At 42.3% G+C, this 15800-nt stretch overlaps 1 protein-coding gene across 9 annotated transcripts in view; it reads right to left on the bottom strand.

Annotated features, from left to right (window-relative positions):
* zgc:91944 (HNF-1_N and homeodomain domain-containing protein) overlaps window positions 1-13774 on the bottom strand; it is a 29197-nt gene extending 15423 nt beyond the window's left edge. For 4 of the 9 annotated variants that reach the window (XM_036144843.1, XM_012875773.3, XM_036144846.1 and 1 more), the window contains exons 1-3: window positions 6414-6693; window positions 3889-4324; window positions 3493-3578 (exon numbers count right to left, since the gene is read on the bottom strand). In XM_036144843.1, the coding sequence (XP_036000736.1) occupies window positions 3493-3578; window positions 3889-4324; window positions 6414-6495 (604 nt within the window). In that variant the 5' untranslated portion in view covers window positions 6496-6693. Of the gene's footprint in view, window positions 1-3492; window positions 3579-3888; window positions 4325-6413; window positions 6849-8539; window positions 8597-12323 lie in introns of those variants that run through there. The other 5 variants (XM_036144844.1, XR_004932219.1, XM_012875772.3 and 2 more) reach the window with 5 other exon arrangements.
* Between the last annotated feature and the right edge of the window lie 2026 nt (window positions 13775-15800).

Raw genomic sequence — 15800 nt, 5'->3', positions numbered from 1 at the left:
GGGGATGAGGAACCTAAACCTAAGATCTGTCGATTTAATATCACGTCATTAACTTTCTGTTGGGACCAACTTCTGGCAATGTTGTTGGTCTTCCGACATGTACGCCGGCATTGATTGTTAAAATGCCGCCGCTCTGCGACTGCAGAAGGGTACTGTTGTCAGAAAGGGGTAAAAACTCTACCAAGTCTGAATAATGCTGCGTTCAGACTGAACGCGCTCTGAACCTTAACGTCATCTGGTTTACATCCAAAGTCTTTGGCGGACGCACCTCTAGGGGGTTTGAGACCTCTCACGGTGCGTCACGCACATCTTGTGGTGCGTGTTTTGAAGCTTTCCGGCCGTTTCATGCTGCTCATTTGGCTTGATGCCCGTTAGGCGCCTCTAGAGCGGCCGGCGCTACAGTTGGGAAATCTGAACGTTTGCAGCTGAACGCGAGGCGTCAACCAATCAGAGACACCTCGCTATGTGACGTAGTGGCAGATTTTCCAACAGTAAAAAAATATTTTTCCTTCTTATCCCTGATAAATATTAAATCTGGATTTAATATTGCCTTCAAAATAACTTCTTGCGGTATTGGTGCGTTCACAAACACACGAGAATCCATCTTGTCCTGGTCCGGCTTTGACCGATTATGTATGAACCAAAAGCTGTTCGGGCCAATCACGTTGCAGTATTGTGGTTTAAGTCGGGACATGCGGCTGCGACAAAAGCTAAAGCAGCTTAGTCCAAAACCAAACCAACACAAACATGGCAGTGCAGGAGGACGCACTCATATCTCTTTTGTAAGAATCCACGGTTTCTTCTTTGATAGAACAGCAAGAACAATCTTAACCAGCTTACGTTGTTGTGGTTTCTCATGACGCCTGCTGCTTACGTTTTAATTTGAGACCATGATTGGCTAAAACCAACCTTCGGTAGGTGGGCACTAGGCGTCGCTTCGTCCAATCAGCTCAGAGAATTTTGCTGAATGTCCCTACTTAACCCAAACGAATTCAAAAGGAGCAGTCCCAGATTGAAGCAAAACTTCCCTCCAAGTCCAGATTTTTAGTCTTTATGTGGTGAAAGCCCAATCCTGTCTTCATATTTCAGACTGCTTTCAAATATAAAGTAATTTAGTAATAGATAGCTTATTGAATTAGCGGTAAAGAATCAACACCTACACTGAACAGTTGTGACTGTCAAAGGCATTACTTCGCTAAAAAGCTGTTAAATAACTGATAACCGTTTTTTTAAATAAAGCGAGCAGAAACTCACAAAATCGCCAATGACTTAAGGATATTCTACTTAAGGCTTTAACTCACTGTGTCGCTCACAAACAGAGGAAAGTGGGAGCGCGGTTGTAATAATAAAAGTCAGGAACAGTTTACATGAAGACAGCGTTAAAAGGTCACTGAATCACTTTAATTATGATGGATTTTACACCTAACAAAGCACTGGACGCCGCCATGTTTGTTGTCATTTGTGAAGAGGTATAAGTCGCAATTCTTTTCATAGTTCGGCCGATCTTGCAACTTATATTCAGGTGCGACTCGTATATCAAATTTAAAAGGTAAATCATATCGACCAGTATGAAACAAGGCGTAAACATCTCTGTCAATAGCCACAAGAGGGCTCACTGGGCATGTGAAAACTATCTTGCCTACATAAAAATGTATTGAAACGTTAATCTATAGACAACAAAGACTGAACACATATTTGTTTGGTCTCTCGCTGTTTCAGTATGCATTCACGCAGGAGAGCGTTGCGTGGTGTGGCTCCAAGGGACCAGACTGTGACAGAACCCAGTTACTGGGCTGTCTGTGAAGCTAATACCAGCTAGCACTAGCAGTTTACAGCTTTGCTGATGAACACGAGCTTTATGCTGCTCTCAAACATCCGTGTCGTCCTGTTAGCTTAGCACGTAGCACTGTTACGCTCACGGTCTAAATTTAGGTGTAATTCTGAAAACTTTAAGCGAAAAGGGCCGTCATGCTGAAATGTGCTGCATAAAACCTTCCTTCTTGGAGTTACTATTTTAACCCATTCATCCTCTCGGGTATGTTCCACGTTATTCAACCGGTCGTGAATGCAGCTGTGTCATTTAATGTCAGTTTTTGGTCTGATTGTGTGAGATTAATTTCTAAATAAATGCGTATAATCCAGTGTGATTTATATATGTTTTTTACTCTTTATGGTGAATACTTTGACTGCTGCAAGTTATAGTCCGGAGCGACTTATAGTCCGAAAAATATGGTACACACAGAACCACAGAACCAGGTTTCAAAAACCATCAATGGTCTCAAACGCTGCATCCATGTGGATGCACGGCCTAAAAGACTAAATACCTAGAGATATAGTTGGAAGACAATTTCTTTGCTTGGCTATTTAGTATCTGGGCATTGTCATTAGGCTGTCTGTGTCCGTGTCACAAATATTTAACCAGACAGGGTTCATTTATGTCATCCAGGAGCTTAACTACTTCACTGTTGCAGATCTAGGAACTTTACTGGCCATTTTAAATTGCTCTTAGTGTCGTAGTGTTAGCTTGTAATCTTAGCCTAGCCTGTAGCATTGTTCAGCATGTTGTTTTTTCTTATCCACCTGGCCTATACAGGGAAAGTAACTCCAAACTAGGGCTGGGCAATATATTGAGATTTGAAAAAAGAAAGAAATACAGGAAGAGACTATATCGCCTATATTGACATGGTCTATGTTGCGTTAGAATTATACTTTTGTGTTTTCCAGCAGGTTATTTTTTAGCTGTTTGTCATTTTGATCCATCTACAGCTGTTTGTTAAAAAATGTCCCTGAGAGACATTTGGGATTTTGATTCAGAGACGCCTTTTTATAATTACTTTATGAAAAGAAAAACATATTGGGATATTGTATAACAGCATCTACCCAAATAATATTGAGATATTTTTCTTGTTCCATATCGTCCAGCCTTAAACCCAACTATTAGCTGTTGTCATTTTTGATCCATATTAGACGTACTCCAAACAACGCTTTTGTGTATGTCTTGTCGATAAAAAGGGTTGCGTGTATTTTTTTTGGCTGAACTCGACATGTTAGCAGAGTTTAAACTTCCAGCAGCAGATCATTGCTGAGATGAGCGACGGAGTGTAATCTGAGCGCTGCGCTCGGAAGAAGTGCAACAATTTGGGCAAATGTGAACGAAGCAGTTTCTACTTTTATCCAATTAAGTATCTTTGAATAACTCATTTCTTTAAATATTGACTTTATCAAGGTATTAATAATTTTCACAACACTGCAACTGTTCAAATCTTAACTTGTAAAAAATAAAAAATAAACATTTTGCCTTCACAGCCATTCATTGCTTTATGTTAGTCTATCACAGAAAAACCCAAGGAAAGTGTGGCTGTAAAGGGAAAAAATGGGGGAAAAAGTTCTAGGCGTATGACAACTGTTACAAGGCAATGACCTGCAAAGATCAGTGGGTAAATAACATCATATAATAGCAGCAGATCTGTTGAACACCAGGAAGGAAAATACCTGTAACTTGGCCCACGATTGCCTGAGAGATCCGCCGATTGTTCAGGAACGTTTTGATCTCCTCCTTCACCAGGTTGCTGTCTCTCCTGCAAAAAGCAACGGAAGCACATCAAGTTAATAGAGAAATCACCCAGTGGTTGAGGCTCTAACCAGCTTTACTCACTGCGAGCTTGCTTTTTTCAGCCATCCCTAAACACCTGACCTGAATTAACTCCACCACAGTTCTGGGGTACGAGCCTGCGGCTCTGGAGACAGCAGCTGTCATTATCTGATGGTATAATAGCCTTTCTCTCTTTCTTTTTGTCTTTCCCACACAGCCATATTACCGCTCTACGTCTCGTTTCTCCAGCTTCGCGAGGACAGTTACCGCCCGCCCGGCTGCCGTCCTCCCCTCACCTCATGTACTCCTCCACCTTCTCCTCCAGGTCCCACTCCTCCTCCCCCATCATGTCGTAGCTGAACGCCCGCTGCACCACCACGCTGGGCGGGTACAGGGGCGGCGGCGAGGCCTCGTAGCTGTTGCTGGGGGACAGCGCGGCGCCGTCCAGGCCCGAGGTCTGGGTGGTGGCGGAGGCCAGAGAGAGCGAGGAGGCGGAGGACGAGGAGGAGGACGAGGACGGGGCGGGGGCGCCCGTGGCGGGGGCGGCGCCGTTGGGCGGGGCCGGGCGAGGGTCGCCGTGCGCCGGGCGGTGCTCGGGGTCCAGCCGCTCCAGGGATTCCAAGGCGTGGAGGATCTGAGGCTTGGTCATGCCGGAGAGGCGCAGGCGCTGCAGGAGGTCGATCTGCTCGATGGTGTAGCGCGGCTCCGCCTCGCATCCCTCCATCCTGGCCTCTGCAAACACAACCGGGCTTCGTTAAAGCATGGATGAGACCGCCGGGGTTGATTTCCCACCCGATAACGAGCAACACGAGACTCTCTTAAAAGTGTTACCAAAACATACGCGGCTATATTTATCTCTTCCCCGCTGATAATTGATCAAAGGATTATTTATAGATGAAATGAAGAAGACGGGACCGGCTCGTTTGAATTCAGACGCCTCCCTCGCTCCGTGCTCGTCCAACTATGTGGATACTTTGAAAAGCAAAAGCTGGCACAAACAACTCTGGTGCCTTATAAAAGTACCCGGAAAATCATTCTTCTTGATTCACATTACAAGCATAAAATACCAAGGTTAGCGGTGACACTTTCTGTCAAAGAGAGTTAGTGTGTTTTTGTGAAATGGAAGACAAGGGATTGACAGTTTTTAACATTTTAAATTAAAAAAACGGTGGCATTTTTCTGTATTATGCCTCTTTACCCCGAGGCGCCTAACCAGGGGCGGTTCTAGACAGGGGCCAACAGGTGCCAGGGCCCCGGTAGAACTGTTCCTGGCCCCTGTTATGGCCCCTGTACTAAAGACATGATATTAAATTTCATAGGATGATAAATGCTGATAAAGATATCGTGACCGACTGGTCATTTGGATCAGTTGTATTTTTTACGTGTATGGTTTAACCCAATAATAAAATAACAAAATAATTAAAAAATAAATATAAAAATTAACAACAATTTAAAAAAAAATGCTGTTCACATTAAGCTCCCACCGTATTGAGAAAAGATCAGGGGTCTGCAACCTGCAGTTCCAGAGCCACAATTGGCTCTTTGGCTTACTTAATATATTAAACGACGAAATGTTGACCTGTTTAGGCTTTTTTTCCCAATCTTTCGTTCTGTGCCCCTGTGAAAAAACCACTGGCCCCACCCTGGCCCCCCTGCTAAATTTGGTCTAGAACCCCCACTGCGCCTATCTGCCTTCAGAGGTCCCCTAATTAGTGAATAAAGTCTATTGGCATGTTGTTTGATCTCAGTAAAAATCCAGATGTTCCGTGAAGGCCTCAGAGGTTTGTTAGGGGGACATTAGAGACAAACGGCTTCGTGAAGACCAGGGGACCACAGCGGACAGGTCAGGGAGAAAGCTGTGGAGAAGTTTGAAGCAGGGTTAGGTCAGAAAACAATCTCCCAGTTTGCACTCTGAGAAGGACACCATGGTTGATGGTTGCCTGGTCCTCACCAAAAGTGACAGGCCAGGCAAGAATACTGGGCCAACGAGCACTCCACACATGGGTTGCCATGGGTTGGAAAGAAAGCACATCAGATCGGCCTAGTCAAAGTCCTGCCGTAAATCATTTGAGAGTTGAGAATCTACGCTCATAAACACACCACCTACAAGTTCAGTCAAAGCGAGCTGGACATATCTGGCACAGAACTAGGTGTGGGTGTAGCCCCAGAACACTCCAGCAAACCGGACGGCCAATGAGGAAAAGCTCAAGGGGGGCCAGAATACTTTTTTGCAGGGGCTCCATTAACTGAATTAGACGAGGCGGGTTTAAAGAATTGCACAAAACGGACTGCAGTCACCTCTGGAGAAACCAGCGGCTCGCTCAAAGTTCTGGCAACCTTTCAAACACTTTTGGCACAGACGCTTGACACTAACCTTGGTCACTTTGCCCAGGCTAGAAATCAAAGTAAAATCCTCCCAGCGGGCAGAAAATTACCATAAGCTTTCCTCAACGTGATGCCCAGCCGTTTTCTGTTCACTTTTTTCTTTCTTTTCTTTTTTTCTTTTCTTTTTTTTTTACTTCTGCTCTGAGCGGATATTATTCTGGTCGCGTGGAATATCTCTGGAAATCTGACACCGCTTCTCATGATTCAGAACTAAAATGCCTTTAATGAACACGTAAGAGGGCATAATGGGTTTAAACCCCAAAATAGAAATAATAATAATAAACTTTGTAAATAAACAAGGGCAGTCTGGTGATGTCCGCAGCGCTCGGTAAACACATTCTCCCACTGGTAAACTAAAAGCGACTATCGGGAGTTCGGCTTAACAAATAACCTGACAGCCCCTGTCATTATTTCCCATGTTCCCCCCCTCTCTTACCCGATGGAGGGGGTGACGCGGACGGGCACCCCGGGAGTGGCTCGGCGCGGGGGGTCGCCGCGGGGACAGACCACTGTCGCATGGCTCGGCGGACTCTCGGCTCGGCTGGCACCTCTAACGGACTCCGACAGGAGAGACTCACTGCAGTGTGCTGCGGTTAAACTGTCCCCATTAGCATGCTGGCAAATCACTCGCTAGCAGTGCTGGGGTAGCTAAGCTAGCGACGTGAACAGCTGGTTCTGGTTGGTTCCCCCGAGCGACCAGAACAACCCTCCGTTCTCTTGGACAGTTGTAAGAAAAAAAAAATGAAAAAAAACAAAACAATAAAATAAAAAGTGTAAATAAAGCACCTCGTATATAGACTGGATAAAGCTTTTAGATAAGCATGCACAAAAATATTGTTTATTCCCTGCTTTGAGTAAACACTATGACGCTTTTTATGGTAAAAAAAAAAAAAAAAACATGGAACGTGTCAACGGTGTACTTTTATTTTGTAGGGTGCCGGAAATACCGATGTTGTGCGTTGACGCTGACTATTTTCACCTAACTACACAGAGCTTACGTTTCTGTGTCGGTGAAGTGAAGAAAGAAATATCTCGGAAATAGTTTAATAGCAACAAATATCCTTCTGCTTATCTGTAAGCAACCATGAGTTTTGCTTCATCGAAGGGCTTTAAACGCAGCCGACTCACAGCGACTTAGTGCGCTAGCTGACTGATTTAGCCGGCTATCAGCTAGCCAACAAAGCTGCAGGCTGTCAACACATGCCCCCACAGTACGAGACCCTTTCCGGTTTACGCAGGACGTGTTGTTTCAGCTTGGCGGATCCATTTCAAAATTATGTATTACGTTTACCCTTGTAATGACTTTTTGCAAAAAAATAAAAAAAATCAACATAAATACCAACACCTGTGTACCTCGTGATTAAGATATTGAGACAGCAGAACATCTCTTTTTTTCAATGTAATGTCATAAATGTGTTTTGGAAGGATTTCCAAACCTGGATCCTACCTAAGAATTCTATTCCACTTTTGAATTTTGATATAATAAAGGTTGTTTTTTTTTAACAGGGGAAAAATAATTGAACTATGGTAATATTTTATTCCTTCTGGGAAAAATTTTCATTCACACGTGCCGCTTTTTAAAAATTACCCCCCCTCTTTCAATATCTTTATAAGTGAGATATGCTTGTTTAACAAAGTGTTATACCGTTGGAACAACCCAAAAGCCCAAGCAGTAATGCAACACATCAATAACTTAATATAAAGTGTGAAAGCCCTCTTGCAATTATTTCGATAATTTCTGGTTATGTTCTGATACTGTTGCTTTTTTATTTTAGTTTTTTCTTGTAAACACATTTTCTCTTTTTGTGTTATACATACTCTGCTCAGTTTTTAACATGTTAAATCACTATTATTTTGTTTGTGGAATGTGACTTGTTATAATATTTTTGAATATAATAATGATTAAAAAAAAATGTCAGCTTGGTGATCCGCACAGGGAAATGCATGTTTGGTTTATCTCTCTTTTTTGTAACGACTCTGAAACAAATCTTAAACCGCTAGAAACCCAGTTTATTTCCTAATAGGTCAGATGACCTGCTTTCCTACCTCTAGCACTTGCCTAAAACCCTCCCATGCCAAATCTTATACGTACGTGCCTTCTACTCTTTGGTGGAGGATCTGAGTATTATAAGTGACCAGTACCGGTTTTAATGGAATCCAAATATATTTTTTTATGCATACAGCAATGAAAAAATTATTATTGGTTATCAAAATTAGTCTTTCATAGGGACACACAATGTGGACCCAATATATTGATAAAGTTTCAAAGGAAAACCTGTGGGGAAAATGTGTGCATCATCAAATGTAATTTGATGTTCTGATCTTTTTTACGGGTTATATATTAGCATAGCCAAAAAAAATATTTATCACATGTCTGCTGCATCTGGTTGTGGTGGTGGTGGTGGTGGGGTAGGGTGGGGGACTCTGACTGAACTATTACAAGAAACCCAAACCCTCAATTCTTATCCTGATCCACTACGTCTGACACCGTCAACCATGGTGTTCTTTTGTACGGGCGCTGCAGTGTAGGGGAGCATACTCCTGGTTTGAATCATAACTTACCTCCCTGGTCAGTCATTTAATGTGTCTGTCTAAACGTGTGTCTGTCAGATGTAGTTACTATGAAGAAAAAAAAAACAGAGAGAGAACATAAAGTTTAAAGCTGACAATAGCTAATCTTTATCCAAAAGGAAAGTTTTAATCTTGGTCTTAAAAGTAAACGGGGTGTCTGTCTTACGGACTAAAAATGGGAGTTGGTTCCACAGGAGACGAGCCTGGTAACTAAAGGATCTGCCTCCCATTCTACTTTTAGAGACTCTAGGAAACTGAACAAAAACAAACCATTACACACCAAAATAACAACTAAAATACCAGCAGGATGTGATAAACCTTTATAAAAACTTTGTATGCAATCAGAGTGAGCTACTAATGTAGAAATAACTAAAAAGAGTCAAATAACGTGACCCTGGAGCTTGTGGTTTGCCATTCTATTGGAATTATTGAATCGCTCTTAGTCTGACCCCTCCCCTTAAGACAAATTGCCATGGGAGACCTTACCAGGACTCTCCTGACAATATAGATCTCAGCATCATAGGGGTGCACAAACCCCTCTACCGCGTTAAGGTGGCAATTCAGCAGAGAGGATATTATCTTTTTTACAGAGTTATTGTATATATATATATATATATATATATATATATATATATATATATATATATATATATATATATATATATATATATTAGGGCTGGGCAACGATTAAAATATTTAATCGCGATTAATCGCCCTGATTAATCGCGATTAATCGCGATTAATCGCATTGTATTTACAAACTCCAAGAATGAATTCAAAAGTAGTGTAAAGAGCACTTTTATTTTAATGTTCTGCTGCCATATGAACCAAAGTGTTGTAACATTTGTAGCACTTATTTTATACTGGATATTTTCAACCCATCTATTGAATTTAGTGCACTAGTTGATCTTTTCTTCATAAGAGAACAGCAAGCACTGCAGCCAAAATATGGCCTTTTTTGACCTGCTGTGTATTAGCCAGTCCCTAAGCTTGATGTATCATGAAACTGTTGACCTTTTGGGTTTTGTGTTTTTTATTTTATTATTACAATTAAATAATAATAATAATAATGTTATGTTATGTTCAGTGTTTTTTCGCTAATCCACCTCTTATATATTTCAATCCTTATGTAATTTTGTCTGTGTTGTGTGCACCTGCCTGTTGCTTTAATCCTATACATTTCCCCGTCGTGGGATAAAAAAAGGATTAGCTAATGTTATCTTATCTTAAATAACACTTTTTAATATATGTACTGGGTTCTTTCAAGGTCTTAATTACATGTTATGTGTGGGCTCCAGTAACATCCATCCATCCATCCATCCATCCACTGATCTACCTGGATGTTCCCAGGAGGACTGAAACGCCTCAGTCAGTGACGTCTGTGGGTCTGTCGGGGCAGTGAGAGAAGTTTCGTCTCCTCTCTCCGTTTCTGGGGCTCGACGTTTTCATGTTTTTTCACGTGCTTAGATAAATTTGTTGTGTTTCCACTGAAATGAACCGGCTTTTTACAAAACATACAGCTTGATTTCATTTACGGTATTAAAATAAAGCCAAACGGTGCTACATCCTCTGTTCATGTTTTTCCGCTGCTGCGTTCTCTCTCAGCTGTTTGTGTATTAAGTTTGTGTGAGAGCTGAGTGGGCGGGCCAGGCTGAGCCTGCGTGCTGATTGGCTGGCGCTGCTGAGCCATGTACGAGAGGGGAGGGGAAGCGGGAGAGTGCTGCCGTCAGCGCGCTGCTGACTGACACTGACTGAAAGCATTTGAGCAACATGCGTTAATGCGCGATAAAATAAATATCGCCGTTAATAGTCTAATGAATTAACGCGAAATTAACGCGTTAACTTGCCCAGCCCTAATATATATATATATATTAGGGCTGGGCAAGTTAACGCGTTAATTTCGCGTTAACTCATTAGACTATTAACGGCGATATTTTCTTTAACGCGCGTTAACGCATGTTGGTCACATGCTTTTATTTTGTGAAGGTCTGTTGCTGCGGTGTAGGGGTTTGAATCAGAACAGTAGGTGGCGATAATGCGCCAATAACCTCGCTGTCAGCCAAGCCTCGGATTCAAAGAGGAAGAAAGGTGCTGGCCGGAAAAAAACACAGCTGACATGCGGAAGGCGGTGTTTCCCGCAGGTACCGCGAGCGAGCTTAGGCGAGGCGAGGCGGTGAGTTGGCGGCCGGAACAAGTTTTGTGCGGAGCGGAGCGGGGGGGTCTGCATCGACGCCGTCGGTGAAGTCGCTTCTCGTTTCAAAGTATCCATGTGTTTTTGCCTGTTTTCCCCCTGCCATTCACTATATGCGCGCGAGAAAGCAACAACAAAAAACCGCGTGTCAACGTCAAATAAACTCAAGCATATCGAGTTAGCAAGCATTTCAGTTTAAAGTTCTTCCAGCATGGAATATGACAGAAACAAGTTAGTTGTAACCACTGCCAAGTTAAACTTTGGTATTGAACATAAAATGGTAATGCTGCTCCCTGCTGTTACCTCAGAAATTGCCTGTTTTTGGTAGATTTTTTCCCCATAAAGAGAATTCCCTGTCAGTGGCAATAAGCTTTAATTTATTATTATTGCTATTTTTTGTTTTACATGTTTAAGTTGAGCTTTACACTAAATATGTGTTACTGATAAGTGCTACAAATGTTACAACACTTTTGTTCATATGGCAGCAGAACATTAAAATAAAAGTGCTCTTTACACTACTTTTGAATTCATTCTTGGAGTTTGTAAATACAATGCGATTAATCGCGATTAATCGCGATTAATCAGTGCGATTAATCGCGATTAAATATTTTAATCGTTGCCCAGCCCTAATATATATATATATATATATATACAACATTAAATCTTAAAATAGAAGATGTGGCTTCTGCATTTTACATGAGACAGGGATTATGTGTTCCAATAACTGTGAATAAAATACTGTCAGCAGAGCTGAACCTGGGCATTTGGGGGCCTTAAACAGAATATTTTTAGGGGTCTACTTTACCAGTTAAAGGTCCAAATGCTGCATCCACATGTATACCATATGCATAGCTTTGTGATCATGATGCTGTATGCAGTATGTCTCTATGTATGGATTGGCTGAATGGGGGGCACATATTGAGTTGTAAAGCGCTTCAAGTAGGGAGGAGCAATAAAGGTGAAATCGGTTTACCATTTCTTGGTCTAAATTGTGCTTTATGTTAAAACTTGTTATGAAAAGACACATTTTGTTGATTAGATGGGGGAATCGGAGCACCCGGCGAAAACCAAAGGAAGCACTTATCAAATTTCCCACACAGCAAGACATGTCAGGATGGAGGTTAAATACTGCTCTGTATGGTAGCCATCCATTTCCTGACACGTCTATCCCTCATGGGGTCACGAGGGGTTGCTGGTGTCTATCTCCAGCTGTCAGTGGGCAAGAGGCGAGGTACACCTGGTCGCAGGAAAAACACAGAGACAGACAGGACAAACAACCATTCTCACACACACTCACACCTAAGGAGAATTTACAGAAGCCAGTTAACCTAACAGTCATGTTTTTGGACTGTGGGAGGAAGCCGGAGTACCCGGAGAGAACCCACGCATGCACAGGGAGAACATGCAAACTCCATGCGGAAAGACCTTCTTCCTGCAAGGCAACAGCGCTACCCACTGCGCCACTGTGCAGCCTCAGTCAAGCAAAAGCGTCAACTGTAGCTTTTGGTCACACATAAATGACAGCAATACCCCCCCCCCCCCCCCCCAGGATAAAATGTGTCTTAAATGGTTAAGGTGTCTTACATTTCAGGTGGGCTTATTTTTCTTCCATTTTTCTGGTTTCCTCAGACCAAGAGCATGTCGTACTTTTTTCAAAAACGGCTTCTTTTCTGCCTCCTCCGGTTCAGAAGTCTTGTTGACTCTCTCGTTCAGCTCGTCGCAAAGCTGACGGTTACGTTGAATTTGATTTTCTTTTTCCGCTCTCAGAGCCTCCAGCTCTTCGTTAAACTTCACCTGGCCCGCAGAGATCCTCTTTTTGAGTTCATCCGTTTCCTGCAGCAGCATCTTCTTCTCTGCTTTTAGACGTTTCACGTCCCTGATGGCCCTAATGTCCGTCTCAGCGTGAGCGTACCTCTCATCCTTTAGCTCCCGCTCCAGAGCGTCCACCTGCCCCCTCAGGTTCTCAGCATCTGTTGCGTTCTTCCTGACGATCTCCAGGTGTACCTCCTTGATGTCCTCCAGCTCTCTCTGGTGTACCTCCTTGATGTCCTCCAGCTCTCTCTGGTGACCTGTTTCTGTCTCTTTAAAGGCGTTTTGCAGGGAGTCCAGTTTTTGACAGAGAGCCTCCTTCTCAGCTTCTTGTTGAGTGTAAAGCATGCGGTGCATCTTCACCACCTCGGAATGAGTTTCTCTGTGGTTTCTTAGCTCCTGCTCTAATGATATAGTGTGTGTTTTTAGGAATTTAACATCGGTTTGATAACGAGTGCTTAGGTCATCGTATAATACCGTCATCTGCTCCAGCCCTCCCTGCAAAAGCGTCTCCGGCTCTTCAGACGTCTTTCTCTGCATTGCAATCTCCTGCTTCGGCTCTGTACGCTGAGCTTTGTTCTCGCCTTTCAGGTTCCACGGGAATGTAAGTTTCACGGTTGTTTTGGAGTTGGCTCTTTTTTCCCTAATTAGATCCTCCTCCAACGTCGCCAGCCTTTCTGTCCGACTAATAAGATCCATCTGAAGCTTAGTGATAACTTCCTCATGTAACGCCTTGAATTGGTCCAACTCGCTCTGTAAAAGCTTCTCTCTTTCCTCAGAAGATTTGAGCTGTTCGCTTGCCTCGTTTTTCTCTCGCTGTAGGACCTTATTTTTCTCCTTTTCCATCAAGAGCTCAGCTGATAAGGTGTCAACACTGGTGTTCAATCCCATGTGACCGTTCCTCTCACTAAACTCCTTCCATTTTTGGAGCTGGAGTTTTGCATCATGTAATTCTTTGTCCAACCTGTTTGCTCTTTGCTGTTCTTCGTTAAATCTTGCGCTTTCTGCATCCAAAAGAGATTTCAGACGGCTGATTTCCTCCTCAAAAGAGTTGCCAGACTGTGAATTTCTGTTCTGAATCCAGGCATCCTGTTTTTTCTCGTTCTCCTCTTCGCTTTCCTGGGAATGAATTTCGTTCTTGGGAAATTCTTTTGTTTGGTTTTCCATTTTTCTCAAAGACTAAAGTTAAAGGAATATCTTTTTTGCTGAAAGCTGACTGCACAGGTCTTCACGTCTTGGTAGTTTCCTTGAACTGTGATAATTAAAAGAACTCTCACACAGTGAGTTCCACAATGACATCATCAAATGTCTTATGACATCACAGTACTGCTCTTTCAGTGTTCTAGAATTCTACCGCCCCCTCGTTTATTTTCAAAATAATGGTTTGTAAACACTCCGATGTATATTAAGCTCAGTATAATCTTCACCATGTCAACTTTTTATTTGTATTTAGAGAAGAAAGTAACTTTTTTTTTTTCGTTTTGTCAATGTTTAAAGTGCACGATGGAGAGGAGGATATAAAAAAATAATAAATTGGATAATATGTTTTGTTTCTCTGAGTAGATTTTTATGCTCTATAGTGCATGTCAAAAGTACACCCAGTCTTTCCTTTCAATTCAATTCAATTCAATTTTATTTATATAGCGCCAAATCATGAAACATGTCATCTCAAGGCACTTTACAAAGTCAAGTTCAATCATATTATACAGATTGGGTCAGATTATACAGATTGGTCAAAAATGTCCTATATAAGGAAACCAGTTGATTGCATCAAAGTCCCGACAAGCAGCATTCACTCCTGGGGAAGCGTAGAGCCACAGGAAGAGTCATCTGCATTGTACATGGCTTTGCTGCAATCCCTCATACTGAGCAAGCATGAAGCGACAGTGGGAAGAAAAACCACCCATTAACGGGAAGGAAAAACCTCCGGCAGAACCGGGCTCAGTATGAACGGTCATCTGCCTCGACCGACTGGGGTTACAGAAGACAGAACAGAGACACAACAAGAGAAACAAAAAAGCACAGAAGCACACATTGATCTAGTAATCTGTTCTACATTAGATGGTAATAGCGGGTGAGCCGTCTTCTCTGAATGATGTCACAGTTAACAGAACGCCAGACCAGGTGTACCTACTATGAAGAAAAAGAGAGAGAGCAAAAAGTTAAAAGCTGAAATGACGACAGTCATTTCAATGTAATACAATGCAAAACTGGAGAACAGTAGACTGAAGAACAGTAGAAATCAGTAGAGTGAGAAAATTAGACCCTGATGTCCTCCAGCAGCCTAGGCCTATCACAGCACAACTATAGAGATAGCTCAGGGTATGAGCCACTCTAACTATAAGCTTTGTCAAAAAGGAAAGTTTTAACATTAGTCTTAAAAATAGATAGGGTGTCTGCCTCACGGACCAAAACTGGGAGTTGGTTCCACAGGAGAGGAGCCTGATAGCTAAAGGATCTGCCTCCCATTCTACTTTTAGAGACTCTAGGAACCACCAGCAGACCTGCAGTCTGAGAGTGAAGTGCTCTGTTAGGAACATACGGGGTAATCAGAGCTCTGATATATGATGGAGCTTGATTATTAAGGGCTTTATACATGAGAAGGAGAATTTTAAATTCTATTCTTGATTTAACAGGAAGCCAATGAAGGGAAGCTAAAATTGGAGAAATATGATCCCTCTTGTTGATTTTCATCAGAACTCTTGCTGCAGCATTTTGGATCAGCTGAAGGCTTTGAACTGCATTTTGTGGACTTCCTGATAGTAAAGAATTACAATAGTCCAGCCTTGAAGTAACAAATGCATGGACCAGTTTTTCAGCATCACTCCTGGACAGAATGTTTCTAATTTTGGCGATATTCCGGAGGTGAAAAAAGGAAACTCTGGAAACCTGTTTAATATGGGATTTAAATGACATGTCTTGGTCGAAAACAACACCAAGATTTTTAACTTTATTACCAGAGGCCAAGTTAATGCCATCCAGATTAAGGGATTGATTAAGAACTTTATTTTTTGAAGACTCTGACCCAAAGATTACAACTTCTGTCTTGTCAGAATTTAAATGCAGGAAATTTAAAGTCATCCAGCTTTGATGTCATCAAGACATGACTGCAGTCGAAGTAACTGATTGGATTCATCAGGATTTATGGATAAATATAGCTGAGTGTCATCAGCATAACAGTGGAAATTAATCCCATGCTGTCTGATAATTTTGCCAATCGGAAGCATATATATAGTAAATAGAATTGGTCCA

The sequence above is a fragment of the Fundulus heteroclitus genome, chromosome 13 (genome assembly GCF_011125445.2).
Source record: "Fundulus heteroclitus isolate FHET01 chromosome 13, MU-UCD_Fhet_4.1, whole genome shotgun sequence".
In the NCBI taxonomy this organism is placed as follows: domain Eukaryota; kingdom Metazoa; phylum Chordata; class Actinopteri; order Cyprinodontiformes; family Fundulidae; genus Fundulus; species Fundulus heteroclitus.
This window is presented reverse-complemented; position numbering and strand designations above follow the sequence as displayed.